We start from the raw sequence: 19,964 nt of genomic DNA on the forward strand, positions 1-19,964 counted from the left end.
CTTAAACATATAAACACTAATTATTCAACTAAACTGTAGAGTTTTCTATGTGAATATTATTTAGGTAGAATTCTGTTTTACCAAATACAATAAAAAAGTGTAATTCTTTCTGAGAACCTAAAATGACCTACTTAGAGTATGTATAGTTTCATTGTTTAACTCCCTTTTTCATAGAATTGCTATTTATAACCACTTCCTTCAACCCTGGGGGGACTTAGTAGGATTAATGACTTCACTTTGTATTTGAAGATTTTTTTTTTCTTCCATCTTTGCTCAGCTAGTGGAATCCATGATGAATTCTCATCTCCATGGGGTAAGCTGTTTTTAGTAAAGCCCAGTAGCTGGCCTATGACCCCTTAGAAATAGCATTGATTCCTTCCTGCTCTCGTGTTTGTTTCTTTTGGAACGATAGAATCCTGTAGACATGCTCAATTATTATGCTTTGGTACTGTTAAGCATGTAATGGTTTTAGTTTTGTTCACTTAAGTTATATGTGTAATGAATACCTGGGCTCCTATCAGAAAAATAAGCATAAATAGCATTCTACCTGTTTAGCCTGACAAATAGAGACCACTACAGCTAGAATGAGGATGCTGAACAAAGGAGGACTGGAGGTCATTTGAGGATAAGGATTAGAGTAGAAAGAGTGTTCTGGTGAGAGAAACATCTGGTAAGAACACCAGATGGGGGCAAAGAAAACAATTTCATAGATGGGTATTTTGGAGGTGGGTACTTTAATGATTAGATCTAAGGTATTCTCCCATCTGTGGGTGGCTCAGTGGAATAGAGGTGAAGGTCATTCTATTGGAGAAGTTTGGAGGTTGTAAAACAAGTTCTTGGGTAAGAGAAATTATAATAGCAAATAGAATATACTCAAAGGAAAACCAAATGAAAAGAAAAAAGTAATCATTGTTTTCACTGCCTGTGTGTGTTCTGTTCACTAGCAAGAAAGTCTTTCAGTCACTGTTTTTGTAATATCTTAATAAAAAATATTTAAATATGTCATATTCAAGTCCTTCCTTTATTTCTGGAAAGAAAGCCAAGGGAGAAAATTCCCATTCTGCTCTACTGAGAAACCACTATTTAATGAGTATATCAGTGTCTGATAAATCCCATAGCAATATATATATATTATTGTACAGTGTCTTTTTTAGAAATGAACCTTTATATATATTGAACAAAGAGTGGGATAAAGAGTTACGATTTTGTTTTAAAATTCTTTAGAAATGCATAGTTTTATTACAGCTATGAATCTCCTTAGGTTTTTAAGGAGACTGCTTCAAAGGATGTCATTAATAATCTTCTCAGGTGCTTACAAAGCATGTGTCTGTCAGCAGAAATAGAGAATCACCCAACTAGAGAACAGGTTTCACAATACCCTGAGACCTATTTTATTCATTAGAGAGGAAAATGGCTTGTGTTAAGTCTAAATTGACATGCTTGCTAATTTCAGCAGTAAAAGCTGTTCATTGTGGTCAGGTTTAATTTAAATTAAAGTTGATCAGGTTACTTCTACAACCTACTTCTAAAAGAAATTTGTGATCCTAAAAGAAAGAGTAAAGTAAAGCCAACATTGAGAAATATATCCAGAAGAGAGAAGCAAAGAATATCTTCATTGTTTGAGGATGGATTAAAATGAAATCAAATGAAAACAATGATAATCTTTGTTATATAAAAATTTCCAAGTATCAAAAAACACAAATTTGCCTTTAAATTACACAAAGCATACCTAATCCATTCATCCACAGTTACACCCATAGTGCCTAGAACAGTACTCAGCACTTGAGATTTACAAAATGAAAGAATGAGTGGATAAATGAATGAATTTTTGTGCTTTGCTACCTCTGTTATGTAGAGTTCCTGGTTAAATTTGAGGAAATTATTTGACTTTATCTGAGGGTTCTGGTTAAGGCTATTTTTTTTAAAATCTCCTGAATGTATTAAATATTTAAGAGTCAGGAATTCCAGAGTACATTTTAAGCTTGCTGGGCCACAGATGACCAGAGTTTAACATTCTAACCCTGGAAAATATCTTATTTCATAACATCTATCTACTACTATATGATTCCCATTCTGAAATTTGTTCAGTACTCTCCAACTGACTTATGCCACTTACTTCAATAGCTGTCTTTGGCAATTTGTTCCATATTTCAAACACCCTTTTGTGTAAAGAAACCATAAAAGTTAGAAACCTGAAAATTGGATTTTTCTTCTGAGCAATCACAGTTTATAAATGTGGAAAATTGGTTAAAAGTTAGCCCCTCCAATTTTTCAACACAGAGAGGGGAAAATGCTCAAAATAGATGTGTAATGTTTGGATAAGTTCTTGCCATTATTTTAATATTACCGAAAGCAATTGAGCTGAAATCACAAGGCCTGTCTCCCTACCTGTTCACGAAAGAAACATTGTAAGATCTTCAAAAGTTGGCCTTTCTCAACCCAAAAATCTTTAGAAAATCAGCAGTTGTCAAAGAGCTTAGTAGTCAACTAAGTTTCAGGAACATTACCATCTACCCCATTTCATCCCTTCACATTCACTGGCCTCATGAGGTAGTGGAAACAGCTTCAGATTTAAAACCATAAAGACTTCCAGCTTAGTTACTACTGTGGTTATTAGGAGAATAAAAACGAGGAAATGTGTGTAGGACTTATAAACTAATAACAAATATTCATTATATTTTCCCAAATTGAAATAAAATGTGTTCCATTTTAGAGTGAAAACAAGGGAGAGATCTTATTTTTCCCAAGCTTCTTTGTAAACATCACTGGGATATGAGCCCATTAGTGGAGGGAGAGTAAGGTGACAGAGACAATAGATGGACAAGAGAAGGAAGGATTTTTTAATAATTAACAATGTTGCCTATAAATAAATACATAAATAAGTAAATAATTCTTGGCTTTATTCTCTTGGTACTCTTATCCAATGCAGTATTAAATTAAAGTCATTTGTAATACAGAGTATGAATACTAATACTTCCTTTGGGGAAGGACTGACTTGGTTCATCTGCATCACCCTCTCATTTTATAGGTGAGGAATCTGGGGTACAAAGAAGTTAAGTAAGTTACACCTATTAAATCATTTCCACGCTTTTCCTGGTTCTAAAGTATACACCTGAATTTTGACACCACACAAAATGAGACTACAAATAGAAACAGCTATCTTTTTTAAATACGTTGTCATAATTCAAAATTGCATTTCTCACTTGTGGTGCTCGTACGCTGGCGTAAGTAAACCCAGGTACTCTAAAACACCTCCATCTGAGCTCTTAAATAGTGAAGTAAATCTATAATCAAGATTTTCATTTGAAATATTTTTGGGTATCTAAGAATGAAGCACATTTCTTGTTGAATTGTTCTCTATAAAGCCTTACACATTAGAGATTTATATCTATAACATCTTTTTTTATTTCCAAAAGTGCTTTGGTTTTCAAATTGTGCTTTACTTTGTATCACATAAAAGGAATGCGCAATGCTAGAGAACCTCAGTACTAAGTTCTTGTTGTTGTTGTTGTTTTTCCTTCAGGCGACACTGCAGGATTTGGAACAAAGGCGCCCCCAGTTGGAAGAACTCATCACCGCTGCCCAGAATTTGAAAAACAAGACCAGCAATCAAGAGGCTAGAACAATTATTACTGATCGAAGTAAGTCTTTGAACAAGCATGTGAAACTTAAGGAAAGATGTTTGAAAAGTTTCAGTAATGACTTAAGTTGATTTACTTCCATTGAGTTCATAATACTGTGAAAAAATTATGGGTGGCTCAGTGGGTTAAGCCTCTGCCTTCGGCTCAAGTCATGGTCTCAGGGTCTTGGAATCGAGCCCCGCATCAGGCTCTCTGCACGGCAGGGAGCCTGCTTCCCCCTCTCTCTCTGCTTGCCTCTCTGCCTACTTGTGATCTCTCTCTGTCAAATAAATAAATAAAATCTTTAAAAAAAATTTTTTTTAATTACATAAGTCATTGTAAATTTTAACTCTTGTACTAAGATTTTTCAATCCATAGTATTATCTTTCCATAACTGAATATAATTCCATGAAGGAGAAGAAAGAAATTTTTCATCAATCTAGGCTCTGTAGATACAAAGCATGGAGCAGCAGGCATGGTGAGCATGGTGTGGCAGAACATTTGCTCCTCCCTTGTCTTCTTTCTGGGCTAGCGCCATGGAGATGTCAGTCTCTCCCTCATATTCTTGGTTCTTGGTCCAAGCAGGCAGTTGCTTCCTGGACCATCTTTCATTCCCTTCTGCGGTGACACTTTCATATCTGGACTTCCCTCTGCTACTGTGATGCCCTCATTATGTAACAACAGAAATCAGTGTACCATTCCTTTTGCCATACTAGACTGGGTGGGAATCTTGGGAGTCTCTTTAAGGCCCCTCTGCCTAGACATTGTATCTTCTCCTTTCTTCTTTACACAGAGTGATTCAGAGTACCTGTGCATAGTGTCAGGAAAAAGGAATAGAGGAAGCAGAAGGGGAAACTACTCTCCTTCTCTTTCCCTCAGAGGTTCTCCTCAGGAACGAGGCCCGGCTCACCTCTGCTCTCTGACTCTCGTGCATCTCCCCAGGTTTCCTCCCTTCCCTCTCCCTACCTCCCCTTCAGGGACACACATCAAGACTAATTTTTTTTAATGCCCCCTGTCATGTCCCCTCTCATCCCTTCTCACAACCAGAGGGATTTTTTTCTAGCGTGAGAGTAGGGAATTTTTTTCTAATAGGGAGTAGGGATGAAAGATCATTTCATCACCTTTTTTTTGCTTCCAAATCTTTTGTCTTTTTCTAGGCCTAGGCTTTTGAACCTCAAAAAACAAGAATCTATGTCTTCATAATTTACATTCTCTTGCATTAGCACTAGCCTGAGGAAGTGGAAGCAGAATGTTTTGCAGCTAGTACATTGGAAGGAACAGAAAAAGTAACCAATATAAAGAGTTAATGTATGAAAAATATTATTGGTCATATTTGTATGTGTTAGGTAAATAGTGATAATAGCTGTAATTCATTGAGTTCCTCTTAGGTAGCAGATAATAGGTGTTGTGTTTTGTGTGTGGGCATGTGTACAAAATCTTTATAATATCAGCTACATTTCATAATCCCTCATTTTATAGATGAGGAAACAGATTCTGAGAATGGTTAATCAAATTGCTCAAATTTACAAAACAAGCAAAGACCAGAACTTGCAATTTACAAATATTTCCTTCTGTATTGAAAGTATGTGTTCCTTCTAGAATGTTTACCATGTCCCATCCTGTTCTATTGTTTTTCTTAATGACCTTAATCACTAGGACTAGGATTAAATACTTTTTTGGTCTGCAAATTATGTATGATTTAAATCACTTCCTAAAGACATTCCTCTTTCAGTTTTCCTGATTGTTAATTAAAATACTTTTCTTGATTTTGAAATTTTAACTCTTTATTGTTGCTCAAACAATGTATTTGAATATGTGCTAGCTAACATATTAGTTGGGTAGTACTAGTCACTATATGTCAGATCCCAAGTCTTGGTGGCTTACCATAGTATAAGTTTACTTCTTTTCTGGTGCAATCCAAAATAAGCAGCTGTCTATGAAGTCATTCAGGGACCTAAGCCCCTTCCATCTTTTGTGTCCAGATCATCTGAGTCCTATGCATTTAATGGGCAAATGAGGAATAAGCATAGTTCTTTAGAACTTATCATGAGACAGGCCTGGAAGTGGTTCGTAGTCTGTTGGCTAGAACTTGTCACATGACCACATCTAATTGCAAGGGAAACTGCAAAATATTGACCACTGTTGAGCCAGGGAAAGAGAGAAGCTAGTTTGGTAAGAAACTGGTCATTCTCTTACATAACTAATTTGGACAGAAAGAATACACTCAAGTTGTAGAGTTCTGTGTAAGTTATAAAATATCATTTGTATAACCAGCATGGCAAGAGCAAAATCTCCTTGTAATGATCAACACCGAGAGCTTTTCAACTGATGTAGTAAAATGTTTCTCCCTCATGCTGGAACGATGAGGCTTCTTCATCAGGTCGCAACATAGTGATCCAAAAAAATGAGTCTTAGTGAATGATTTACTCAGTATAAGACTGAATTCCCATTACACAGTTAAGTAATCTGTTTCTTGCCTGAGAAATATGGAAATTTGGCAAAAATGTTTATGCAAATCTGAACACACCATATAGGAAGTCATTTGTCATTTTACTAATGAAAAATAACTTCTATTTTTTTCCCTAAGAGGAAAATAACTCTAATTTATTTTATACTATCCATTCAACATTGTCTAAACATTTTCCATTATCCCTTACAATCTGGTTTTTTTTTTTTGATACTGTATTGACTTTTTTTTTCATGATGTAAAGTTAAATTGAGTGATGGGGACAAATTTTTATGTATCTGCTAATATCCAATAATTTGAACAGTTCTGTTTCTCTAAGCTTTTGTCTTTTAGGAATGAATACCTTTATGAATATTTGTAGTATAGTGGAAAGATCCCAATCCATGTGGTCAAAAAAAAGCATTTCTTAAAAGCCAAGTGTCTGTTGAGACATGTTATATTGCTTATTAAGAGCCTAATCCAGAATCTTTGTGCCAAATATGCCCAGAGCCTCTAATGCTACTACCAGGATAATTCTGACAAGATATGTTTATCTAAACAATGTCATTTGCAGCCCTGCTGTGCTTCAGTTTATCTTTCCATTTTAAATCTGTGAAACGGGATGGAGATTGAATACTCATAAAGTTTCAATCGTGTTCAAAATAGCATTTTCTTTAGTATAGATTTGGCTTTCAGGGAATGAGCAGAAATAAAATACTTGCTCATAAAATTGTATTTTCTTATTTGAAGATTTCAATAGTCCTTTTTTATTGCCCTGAAACTTCTAGAAATACTTAAGAAGGAATCAGCTAAATAAAGAAAAATATTCAGTAAGAGGATAATGCTATATTGAAACATTTTTCCTTCTTTGGTAAGTCCCAGTTCATAACTTCGAACAGTTGGGGAAATCTATATATACTTATTGCATTCTATCAAGAGAAAAGACCAGTACAAAGCAATTCCTCTCTACTAGTAATATCCATGCTAAAATCTCAAGTAATTGGGTCTGCAAAATACCAACATGCTTCACCATATAAAACGATTTCCACAGTATCTGTTGTTTTCAGGTGATTGTATTGATGGAACTCATGTTGCAATAATCTAGGTGAGAGAAAAATGTCATTCTAAGTGCATTCAAATAAATTTTCCTTGCCATTTCTGATGTTCAAACTGCTCATTTTCCTTCCATCTTTTGTTTGCTGAACATGTCAGCCATTCCTGGTCATTTTCTCCTACATAAGGGCTAGCTAGGTCAGGGGAGCAAAACTAAGTAAGATTGAAAGGATCTCGGATTGCTAAGTGGGAGGTTTCTGAACTATGCAAAACTCGTTTTCATGCCCATTGTTATGGCAGATCATAATACCATAATACCTCATATAGCAGTGAGGAAGATATGGAAAAAAGGAGTTCATCTCTCTTATTGGTTCATTTATTCCACAAATAATATTGGTGAACATGGCTCATTTGACATTTGTATTTTATAGCCTTGCTTCTATAGCTTCTCCTGCTATATAACCCCCACCGTTAGCATTTTAAAAATCTATAACAACAGCACATACAGCTTTTGAGGGCAAGCTCCCTGGGCTGCCTTCTTAGTAAATTCGTGAATTGAACAAACAGCTAATCTCTGTAAACTATCTGATCTTGGTCACCACCTCTATAAAATAAGATTACTTGTATCTACCTCAAGGTTGGGAGAATTAGATGAGATAATACAGGAGGTGCACTTAGATCCAAGCCACAGTAAGAGCTAAGTAAATGTTAACTCTTGTCGTTTTAATTATGATCTAATTGGATTGTTTGAATGCTTAGTGGGAAAGCATTTAATAAGCTCTTTGTTAGCTGCCTGGTTCTCATACTACAAAGATGAAAAGAGAGAAGTTAAAAAGAAAATGGAGAAGGTTGCTTTAGAACACACGGAATAGGAGTCAAGATGGCGGAGAAGTAGCAGGCTGAGACTACTTCAGCTAGCAGGAGATCAGCTAGAGAGCTTATCTAAAGATTGCAAACACCTGCAAATCCATCGGCAGATCGAAGAGAAGAAGAACAGCAATTCTGGAAACAGAAAAACAACCACTTTCTGAAAGGTAGGGCTGGCGGAGAAGTGAATCCAAAGCGACGGGAAGATAGACCCCGGGGGGAGGGACCGGCTCCCGGCAAGCGGCGGAGCAACGGAGCACAAAATCAGGACTTTTAAAAGTCTGTTCCGCTGAGGGACATCGCGCCAGAGGCTAAACCGGGGCGAAGCGCACGCAGGGTCAGCGTGGCCTCAGGTCCCGCAGGGTCACAGAAGGATCGGGGGTGTCTGAGTGTCGCAGAGCTTGCGGGTATTGGAACGGGAAAGCCGGCTGTAGAGACAGAGCCGACAGTAAGCTCGCAGCTCGGGGTTACCTTGAACCGGCCGCAGGCTCGGTGAGCTCGGAGCGCGGCCGGAGGTCAGGCAGACGGGACTTAGTGGGCGCTGTTCGCTGAGGGCACTGAGGAGTGGGGCCCCGGGCTCTCGGCTCCTCCGGGCTGGAGACCAGGAGGCCGCCATTTGTATTCCCGTCCTCCGGAACTCTACGGAAAGTGCTCAGGGAACAAAAGCTCCTGAAAGCAAACCCGAGCGAATTACTCAGCCTGGCCCCTGGTAAGGGCGGTGCAATTCCACCGGGGGCAAAGACACTTGAGAATCACTACAACAGGCCCTTCCCCCAGAAGATCAACAAGAAATCCAGCCAAGACCAAGTTCACCTACCAAGGAGTGCAGTTTCAATACCAAGGAGAGCAGCAGAATTCCAGAGGAGGAGAAAGCAAAGCACGGAACTCATGGCTTTCTCCCTGTGATGTTTTAGTCTTGCAGTTAAAGTAATTTTTTTCTTTTTCATTTTTTTTTCTTCTTTTGCTAAAATTTTTTTTAACTTTTAACCTTTTCCTTTTTAACGTTTTTTAACTAGTTTATCTAATATATATATTTTTTTCTTTTTTATACTTTTCTTTATTCATTTTCTTTTTTTAATTCTTTTCTTTTTTTTCTTTTCTTTTTTTTTTCCTTTCTTTCTTTTTGAACGTCTTTTTATCCTATTTCTCCCCCCTCACGATTTGGGATCTCTTCTGATTTGGTTAAAGCATATTTTCCTGGGGTTGTTGCCACCCTTTTAATATTTTACTTGCTCCTTCATATACTCTTACCTGGACAAAATGACAAGGCGGAAAAATTCACCACAAAAAAAAGAACAAGAGGCAGTACCGAAGGCTAGGGACCTAATCAATACAGACATTGGTAATATATCAGATCTAGAGTTCAGAATGACAATTCTCAAGGTTCTAGCCGGGCTTGAAGAAGGCATGGAAGATATTAGAGAAACCCTCCCGGGAGATATAAAAGCCCTTTCTGGAGAAATAAAAGCACTAAAATCTAACCAAGTTGAAATTTAAAAAGCTATTAATGAGATGCAATCAAAAATGGAGGCTCTCACTGCTAGGATAAATGAGGCAGAAGAAAGAATTAGCGATATAGAAGACCAAATGACGGAGAATAAAGAAGCTGAGCAAAAGAGGGACAAACAGCTACTGGACCATGAGGGGAGAATTCAAGAGATAAGTGACACCATAAGATGAAACAACATTAGAATAATTGGGATTCCAGAAGAAGAAGAAAGAGAGAGGGGAGCAGAAGGTATACTGGAGAGAATTATTGGGGAGAATTTCCCCAATATGGCAAAGGGAACGAGCATCAAAATTCAGGAGGTTCAGAGAATGCCCCTCAAAATCAATAAGAATAGGCCCACACCCCATCACCTAATAGTAAAATTTACAAGCCTTGGTGACAAAGAGAAAATCCTGAAAGCAACCCAGGAAAAGAAGTCTGTAACATACAATGGTAAAAATATTAGATTGGTAGCTGACTTATCCACAGAGACCTGGAAGGCCAGAAAGAGCTGGCATGATATTTTCAGAGCACTAAACGAGAAAAACATGCAGCCAAGAATACTATATCCAGCTAGGCTATCATTGAAAATAGAAGGAGAGATTAAAAGCTTCCAGGACAAACAAAAACTGAAAGAATTTGCAAACACCAAACCAGCGCTACAGGAAATATTGAAAGGGGTCCTCTAAGCAAAGAGAGAGCCTACAAGTGGTAGATCAGAAAGAAACAGAGACAATATACAGTAACAGTCACCTTACAGGCAATACAATGGCACTAAATTCATATCTCTCAATAGTTACCCTGAATGTTAATGGGCTAAATGCCCCAATCAAAAGACACAGGGTATCAGAATGGATAAAAAAAAAAAAAAACCCATCTATATGTTGCCTCCAAGAAACTCATTTTAAGCCCGAAGACACCTCCAGATTTAAAGTGAGGGGGTGGAAAAGAATTTACCATGCTAATGGACGTCAGAAGAAAGCAGGAGTGCCAATCCTTGTATCAGATCAATTAGATTTTAAGCCAAAGACTATAATAAGAGATGAGGAAGGACACTATATCATACTCAAAGGGTGTGTCCAATAAGAAGTTCTAACAATTTTAAATGTCTATGCCCCCAATGTGGGAGCAGCCAACTATATAAACCAATTAATAACAAAATCAAAGAAACACATCAACAATAATACAATAATAGTAGGGGACTTTAACACTCCCCTCACTGAAATGGACAGATCATCCAAGCAAAAGATCAGCAGGGAAATAAAGGCCTTAAACGACACACTGGACCAGATGGACATCACAGATATATTCAGAACATTTCATCCCAAAGCAACAGAATATACATTCTTCTCTAGTGCACATGGAACATTCTCCAGAACAGATCACATCCTCGGTCCTAAATCAGGACTCAACCGGTATCAAAAGATTGGTATCATTCCCTGCATATTTTCAGACCACAATGCTCTGAAGCTAGAACTCAACCACAAGAGGAAGTTTGGAAAGAACCCAAATACATGGAGACTAAACAGCATCCTTCTAAAGAATGAATGGGTCAACTGGGAAATTAAAGAAGAATTGAAAAAAATCATGGAAACAAATGATTATGAAAACACAATGGTTCAAAATCTGTGGGACACAACAAAGGCAATCCTGAGCGGAAAATATATAGTGGTACAAGCCTTTCTCAGGAAACAAGAAAGGTCTCAGGTTCATAACCTAACACTACACCTAAAGGAGCTGGAGAAAGAACAAGAAAGAAACCCTAAGCCCAGCAGGAGAAGAGAAATCATGAAGATCAGAGTAGAAATCAATGAAATAGAAACCAAAAAAGCAATAGAGCAAATCAACGAAACTAGGAGCTGGTTCTTTGAAAGAATTAATAAAATTGATAAACCCCTGGCCAGACTTACCAAAAAGAAAAGAGAAAGGACCCAAATTAATAAAATCATGAATGAAAGAGGAGAGATCACAACTAACACCAAAGTAATACAAACTATTGTAAGAACATACTATGAGCAACTCTACGCCAACAAATTTGACAATCTGGAAGAAATGGATGCATTCCTAGAAACATATAAACTACCACAACTGAACCAGGAAGAAATAGAAAGCCTGAACAGACCCATAACCAATAAGGGGATTGAAACAGTCATTAAAAATCTCCAAACAAACAAAAGCCCAGGGCCAGATGGCTTCCTGGGGGAATTCTACCAAACATTTAAAGAAGAACTAGTTCCTATTCTCCTGAAACTGTTCCAAAAAATAGAAATGGAAGGAAAACTTCCAAACTCATTTTATGAGGCCAGCATCACCTTGATCCCAAAACCAGGCAAGGATCCCATCAAAAAAGAGAGCTATAGACCAATATCCCTGATGAACACAGATGTGAAAATTCTCACCAAAATACTAGCCAATAGGATTCAACAGTACATTAAAAGGATTATTCACCACGACCAAGTGGGATTTATTCCAGGGCTGCAAGGTTGGTTCAACATCCGCAAATCAGTCAATGTGATACAACACATCAATAAAAGAAAGAACAAGAACCATATGATACTCTCAATAGATGCTGAAAAAGCATTTGACAAAGTACAGCATCCCTTCCTGATCAAAACTCTTCAAAGTGTAGGGATAGAGGGCACATACCTCAATATCATCAAAGCCATCTATGAAAAACCCACCGCAAATATCATTCTCAATGGAGAAAAACTGAAAGCTTTTCCGCTAAGGTCAGGAACACGGCAGGGATGTCCATTATCACCGCTGCTATTCAACATAGTACTAGAAGTCCTAGCCTCAGCAATCAGACAACAAAAGGAAATTAAAGGCATCCAAATCGGCAAAGAAGAAGTCAAACTATCACTCTTTGCAGATGATATGATACTATATGTGGGAAACCCAAAAGACTCCACTTCAAAACTGCTAGAACTTGTACAGGAATTCAGTAAAGTGTCAGGATATAAAATCAATGCACAGAAATCAGTTGCATTTCTCTACACCAACAACAAGACAGAAGAAAGAGAAATTAAGGAGTCAGTCCCATTTACAATTGCACCCCAAACCATAAGAGACCTAGGAATAAACCTAACCAAAGAGGCTAAGAATCTATACTCAGAAAACTATAAAGTACTCATGAAATAAATTGAGGAAGACACAAAGAAAGGGAAAAATGTTCTATGCTCCTGGATTGGAAGAATAAATATTGTGAAAATGTCTATGCTACCTAAAGCAATCTACACATTTAATGCAATTCCTATCGAAGTACCATCCATCTTTTTCAAAAAAATGGACCAAATAATCCTAAAATTTACATGGAACCAGAAAAGACCTCGAATCGCCAAAGGGTTATTGATAAAGAAAGCCAAAGTTGGTGGCATCACAATTCCGGACTTCAAGCTCTATTACAAAGCTGTCATCATCAAGACAGCATGGTATTGGCACAAAAACAGACACATAGATCAATGGAACAGAATAGAGAGCCCAGAAATAGACCCTCAACTCTATGGTCAACTAATCTTCGACAAAGCAGGAAAGAATGTCCAATGGAGAAAAGACAGCCTCTTCAATAAATGGTGTTGGGAAAATTGGACAGCCACATGCAGAAAAATGAAATTGGACCATTTCCTTACACCACACACAAAAATAGACTCAAAATGGATGAAGGACCTCAATGTGAGAAGGGAATCCATCAAAATCCTTGAGGAGAACACAGGCAGCAACCTCTTCGACCTCAGCCGCAGCAACATATTCCTAGGAACATCGCCAAAGGCAAGGGAAGCAAGGGCAAAAATGAACTATTGGGATTTCATCAAGAGCAAAAGCTTTTGCACAGCAAAGGAAACAGTTAACAAAATCAAAAGACAACTGACAGAATGGGAGAAGATATTTGCAAACGACATATCAGATAAAGGACTAGTGTCCAAAATCTATAAAGAACTTAGCAAACTCAACACCCAAAGAACAAACAATCCAGTCAAGAAATGAGCAGAGGACATGAACAGACATTTCTGCAAAGAAGACATCCAGATGGCCAACAGACACATGAAAAAGTGCTCCCTATCACTCGGCGTCAGGGAAATACAAATCAAAACCACAATGAGATATCACCTCACACCAGTCAGAATGGCTAAAATCAACAAGTCAGGAAATGACAGATGCTGGCGAGGATGCGGAGAAAGGGGAACCCTCCTACACTGTTGGTGGGAATGCAAGCTGGTGCAACCACTCTGGATAACAGCATGGAAGTTCCTCAAAATGTTGAAAATAGAACTTCCCTATGACCCAGCAATTGCACTACTGGGTATTTACCCTAAAGATACAAACGTAGTGATCCAAAGGGGCACGTGCACCCGAATGTTTATAGCAGCAGTGTCCACAATAGCCAAACTATGGAAAGAACCTAGATGTCCATCAACAGATGAATGGATCAAGAAGATGTGGTATATATACACTATGGAATACTATGCAGCCATCAAAAGAAATGAAATCTTGCCATTTGCGACAACATGGATGGAACTAGAGCGTATCATGCTTAGTGAAATAAGTCAAGCAGGGAAAGACAACTATCATATGAATTCCCTGATATGAGGAAGTGGTGATGCAACATGGGGGCTTAAGTGGGTAGGAGAAGAATAAATGAAACAAGATGAGATTGGGAAGGAGCCAAACCATAAGTGACTCTTAATCTCACAAAACAAACTGAGGGTTGCTGGGGGGGGGGAGGGGGGTTGGGAGAAGGGGGGTGGGGTTATGGACATTGGGGAGGGTATGTGCTTTGGTGAGTGCTGTGAAGTGTGTAAACCTGGCGATTCACAGACCTGTACCCCTGGGGATAAAAATATATGTTTATAAAAAATTTTTAAATTATTTAAAAAAACACATGGAACAACATATATAAAAGAATTAAACAAATTCATGAGTGATACTATAAAAAAGCAAGACAATTCATGTAAGTTATTTTATTTTCAATATTTACTATGACCTAGGAGGGTAGATATTATTTTTCTCATTTTAGAGATTGAAACATTGAAGCTCAGCAAGCTTAAGTAATGTGCCTAGGATTGTAGTAAGATGGCAAATGTGGGACTAGGATATAAACTAAAGTCTATATGATTTTAAAGCCCAAGGCACATCAAAGGAAAAGCATTGGTTAGTCAAAAAATACAGAAAGAAAGAAAGAAAGGGAGGGAGAGAGGGAGAGAGCGAGGGAGAAATGGAGGGAGGGAGGGAGGAAAGGAGGAAAGGGAAGGGAAGAAAAAAAAAGAAAAGAGAAGAGAAAGGAAAGAAAAGAAAGAGAGAGAAAGAAAGAACAAATGAACTGTGAGTATTTGACAACTAAAAATACTAGTTACTGCTATAATCTGGATATAATTTTTACTGCTCCCATTTATATTGTTGTCTTCTATGCATTTGGGCATGTAATCATAGGATTGTCTTTCCCACATGTTGGAAGTGTATAGGATGGCGAACCTCTGTAATCTACTAGCTGGTGACTTTGGCCAAGTGGATCCATTTCTCTAAGCCACAGTTTCCTCATCTGTGAAGTGGGGATAATGATAATACATAAACTTGTATGGTGATTAAGATAAAATTATGTGAGATTTCTAAAGTGAATACCTCGCATGTGCTGGATGCTCATTAAATGGTCCATGCAATCATGGTGAGATGAATTTTGTACAGAGGAGCTGGAGATGGGAGAATAGGAAGGGGGGGTGTACCATACAGCCACTTAGAAGCTAAACCAGGAGAGGAGCTTCTGCAACGGAATGCCAAGTCTTAAGAGAGATTTATTTCCTTTAAACTTATTTTTTCATCTCAACCTCTTTCAAACCAGTCTGCAGTTCTTTGAGAAATTTGGTGACATTGTATAAATTTTAAGGAATGAGTTCATATCATATTGCTTAAAGAGCTGGTACACAGGACTGTAGAAGGGAGAATGTTCTGCTGCATGAGAATAAAAATACTCTCACAGCATTTTTGAAGTAACTGACAGTTTTATAGCAGCTTTGTCAACCTATCATTCATTGCTGCAACCAAATGTATGAAATCCTTCATGGTGAAATAAAAAGACTTTGTTGTTTTCCATGTTTTTATGAAATCTCTATTGCTAATGAAATGCCAGCCAATATTTTCCTCTCAGGTATTATCTATTAGAGAGCTGCTTATTTTAGAAGAAGTAGAGTCAACGTTATAAATTTCCCTCTTTTGACACCTAGCACCTGCTGTCAACCTGTTACAACTACAAGCAGCTCTCAGAATTTACATCCACCAGGATGCCACTGGCAACTGCAGAGTTCAGTTCAGTTCAGTAAATATTTGAATGCTTATTCTGTGCTGTTAATATCAGATGTGATGGTTGGGATAGAGGGAAAAATAAGATTCAGCCTTTGTCTTAAAAGAGCTTACAATCAAATGTGGGTATATAGGCAAGTCTATCTGGGCAAGGCAGTCTAAGTACTTCAGTAGGGCAGTATTATGAAATCTTCAGAGAGAAGAAGAGGAAGGAATATTAGATCTGAATGAAGGGGTTCTAGAATGCTTTTAGAAGGAGGTTCAATTTGAACTGGTCACGAATAGGATTTTGAAAAGCAGAAGGAGGCTGGGAAGGAAAGGATATTTCAGGAAAGGATAAGAGGAGACATAATTAGTCTTAAGTTAGCTGTGGTGTGACAGATGAATTTGTAGAAGTGGGAGCGTGTCTGTGTGTATGTTGTGGAAGATATGGGAGTAAAAGCAAAGAGACAAGGTAGGAGGCAAGAGAGCCCAAGCTAGAGCAGTGGCAGTGGAGTGGAAAGAAATAACTGAATTAAGACGTCCAGTGGAGCTAGCATTAACAGGATTTGGACATTGATTGGATGTGTGGAATCTAAGAGAAAGATTGCCTTTTAAGATTTTGAGATTCAGTGCTTTGGAATATGGTAATATAACCAGAGACGGATTCAGGACAAGTTGCTGAATATGGGTGATAAAATAATGTGCTTAAGAAAACGTGAGTAGAGATTTCAGAAGCAAAGTTACTTCTAAGCAGATTTGGAAGTTACATGAAGTAGATGAGTTTGCAAAGAGATAGAGAGCCACATGAAAAGAGTAGACCTAGGGAACAGTCTGGAACTTGGCTTACATTTAAGAAATGTAGGAAGAGGAGTTAGCATCAGGTCTCCCAGTGGCAAATTAAGGTAAAGATGCCTTTAGACAAACACACACTGAAGAATGAGTTTGCAAGTTTTGTTCTATATTTTGTTTTCTGTATCTTCTGCTGTACCACCAGTCCAAAAACACAAGTTTCTTCCTGGTTCTTAGTGATACACTGAATAAAAAACACCCTTCAGCTGAGAGTTACAGATGGTTGTATTTATGGAGATCAGATTTTGGAGTCACTCTTCAGTATACCAAGACAAATAGATGACCATTTGCCATCCAGGTCTAGTGAACCATTATGCTTTTTGTTTTGTATGTTTCAGTTATTTTTCAAATACTTTGCACAAGTAAGACAGACAGATAGTTAACAAAAAACCTTACTAGAAATTTTAGTAAGAATTGAACCCAAAAAGCTTAGTATCAAATAAATTTGGAGGTACAAACAAATGATGTAGTGTCCCACATCATTTTAGCAAAGTAAGATGGTCCAAGTTCTTCAATGAAACATGATGTGATGAAGTCCTTCCTATTGAACAACTAGCTAGATTAAAATGTGCTATTTTCTTTCTGTCCTTAAAAGTGTATTGTTTGTTCATCAATCTTTGTGTTTGCTTATCATCTAAAGACTCACAGTCTAAGATTTCACCTGTGTGATCAATTTCACTGTCATCACTGGGGTTTAGAATGCTGATTTCTGTCTCTTTGCATTTATCTTCTATTCTGTCTAATAATCATAAACATCTTACTCTATCAATTTTCTTGTCTTTGACATAATGGGAGTAAAATGAAAAGTTCTACATTTTCAACTCTCTTCGATGAAAGCTGAAAACAGACTCCAAAGATGTTGTCTTTGTTCTTCTTTTATACTTCTTAAAGATGCACTATTTGGGACAATGTAATAAGAAACCTAAAGGATGAAGTTTCTTCTTCACTATGTATTATCCTTCCATATAATTCCATCATTCTTTCATTCACAAATCTTTTTAGCATACTTAGGAAAAATGTATGATTGGTGATGAAAGAGCAAAATGTTTACAAATATAGGAAAAATAAGATTACTAGGACTACACAATGTATCTTAGGTTTATGAAAGGCTTCATTAGAACCATATGGTATTTGAAAGATAAAATGAATTTTATTTTATTGAAAGAATAAATAAAATTTCACTTTGTTTTTTGGTAGACCATCCAGAAAGAATAAAGTCAAAAACACTAATTTTTACAAATAGAACTTCTTAAAAAAGAAACTCAAGATATATATTTGGGTGCAGTGAACCTTGATGGTATGCCAAGGGTTAAGCAAAATATCTCTTGCTCAATCCCACTACAAAAATAAAAGTTTTACTACCTGTATTTCTATGATTATTATTTTATTATTATAATATTAATCTTTTCTTCCACTATTGTTATTCAATAGGAATGAGGTTGTTAGCATTCCCCAGAGAACCCTGTATATACATATATGTATACATGCATATATATATTTAATGTATTTAACTGTATTATAATATTAGTTTTATATATATGGAGAGAGAGAGACAGAGATTTTAAAGAATTGGCTCATGAGATTGTGGGGACTACAAGTCTGAAATTTTTAAAGAAGGCCAGAAGGATAGATACTCCTTAAAAGAGTTCATACTGCAGTCTTGGGTCCAAAAGTAGCCTGGAGCCAAAAGTCCTTCCTCTTTTAAGTTCTTCAACTGATTGGATAAGGCTTACCAACATTATGGAGATGTATCGGTTTTACTTATAGTCTACTAATTTAAATGTTAATCACATCTAAAAAATACCTCTACAGCAGTATCTAGACTGCTGCTTAAACAAACAACTAGATATCATTGTCTGGCTAATTTGACATATAAAATTAGACATCACAGTGTGGTTCATAGTGCCATGTGTTTCTTCACATATAAATTTCATGATTTCTTTAATTTTCATTTGTATGCAATTAATAGGGTACCCAGAAATAGACATTAAATTATAGAAATGATCTTTAACATCTTCATGAATTTCAGAGCTCTATCAGAGTAATCATAACTTAAAAATTTACCTCTAAGAAGTAAGTGTATATGTTTTTCTTTCTTTATAGACTTCTACTTATGTTGTGTTAAAGTAATACTAAACATCTGTCATGAATTAATTCTGTTTTAATGTATCTGATTCTTTAATTCTAAAAGAGGATTACTATCAAAATATATTTGAACAGAATTTAAAATCCATATAGTGGTCATAATTATATTCAATTATTAATCTTTCCTGTGGGTGTGTAATAGAAATTACACTTATTTAAAGTGATGTATCTACAATTATGAACCTAAACAGCATTTTCTAGTTGCTTATTTTTTCATTATGTTTCTTTTAAAGATGAAAGATTTAGATTAGTAAATGTTCTACTCATCTACTTTAAAAACCACACATAATGAACCCATTAAATACATAAGCCAATTAATGAAAATAGGCTTTTTTGTATGATAGAATAAAGATAATGGTGAATACATACAATATAAAGAATCCCACACTCAGACAAAGTGCGCTGGTCAGACAAATACAAAACAGAAAGAGATGTGCCCACAGGAGAAATGCCAGTTTTTCACAGGCTAGCATTTTTATTGCATGGCCTGATGGGGCATTGCAACTGAAGACCTGAAATTCTATTGTATTTTGGTGCCTCTGGGTATAGAGAGGAATATTCCTCCTTGATGATATCATACAGTTTAGATGAAGCTAAGCTAAGGGTTAGATATGCCATAGATGACTCCTAAAAGACTCTCTCAGCTCTGCTCAGGTGTTGCAAAAGCATAGGAATTATTTTCGATCCACCACTTTTTTTCTTTACCAGAATTTTCTCATTAATAATTTGAAGCAACATAACAAATTGCTTGCCACTAGTCTTTATTCTGTTGTACCTGCCTTAAGGGAAGCACTTATGAAGTAAACAGAAAGGATTAATAGATTTTGACCTTTCTACATGCAAAGGAGAGAGCTGGGCTCATTCTGCTTTTAACCAAGAAAAGGAGTTTGTGGTTGCTTATTACTGCAAAACAAATCATTCCAAAACTGAGTGCCTGAAATCAGCAATAATCATTTCCTATCTCACAGATTCTGTTGGTCAGGGAACCGTGAGCACCTTGTTTGAGTGGTTCCATCTTGAAATTTCTGATGAGGTTGCAGTCGGAGGTCACCTGGAGCTGCAGTCATACAAAATTTTGACTGGGGGGCGCCTGGGTGGCTCAGTGGGTTAAGCCGCTGCCTTTGGCTGAGGTCATGATCTCAGGGTCCTGGGATCAAGTCCCTCATTGGGCTCTCTGCTCGGCAGGGAGCCTGCTTCCCTCTCTCTCTCTCTCTCTGTGCCT

The 19,964-nt window shown here is 37.1% G+C and overlaps 1 protein-coding gene across 7 annotated transcripts in view; it reads left to right on the forward strand.

Moving 5' to 3' along the window:
• Positions 1–19,964, forward strand: part of DMD (dystrophin) — a 1,990,807-nt gene that overhangs the window by 1,389,763 nt on the left and 581,080 nt on the right. For all 7 annotated transcript variants that reach the window (XM_044235639.1, XM_044235638.1, XM_044235634.1 and 4 more), the window contains one exon: positions 3,524–3,641. In XM_044235639.1, the coding sequence (XP_044091574.1) occupies positions 3,524–3,641 (118 nt within the window). The remainder of the gene's footprint in view (positions 1–3,523; positions 3,642–19,964) is intronic.

This window comes from Neovison vison, chromosome X (genome assembly GCF_020171115.1).
Source record: "Neovison vison isolate M4711 chromosome X, ASM_NN_V1, whole genome shotgun sequence".
Classification (NCBI taxonomy): Eukaryota; Metazoa; Chordata; class Mammalia; order Carnivora; family Mustelidae; genus Neogale; species Neogale vison.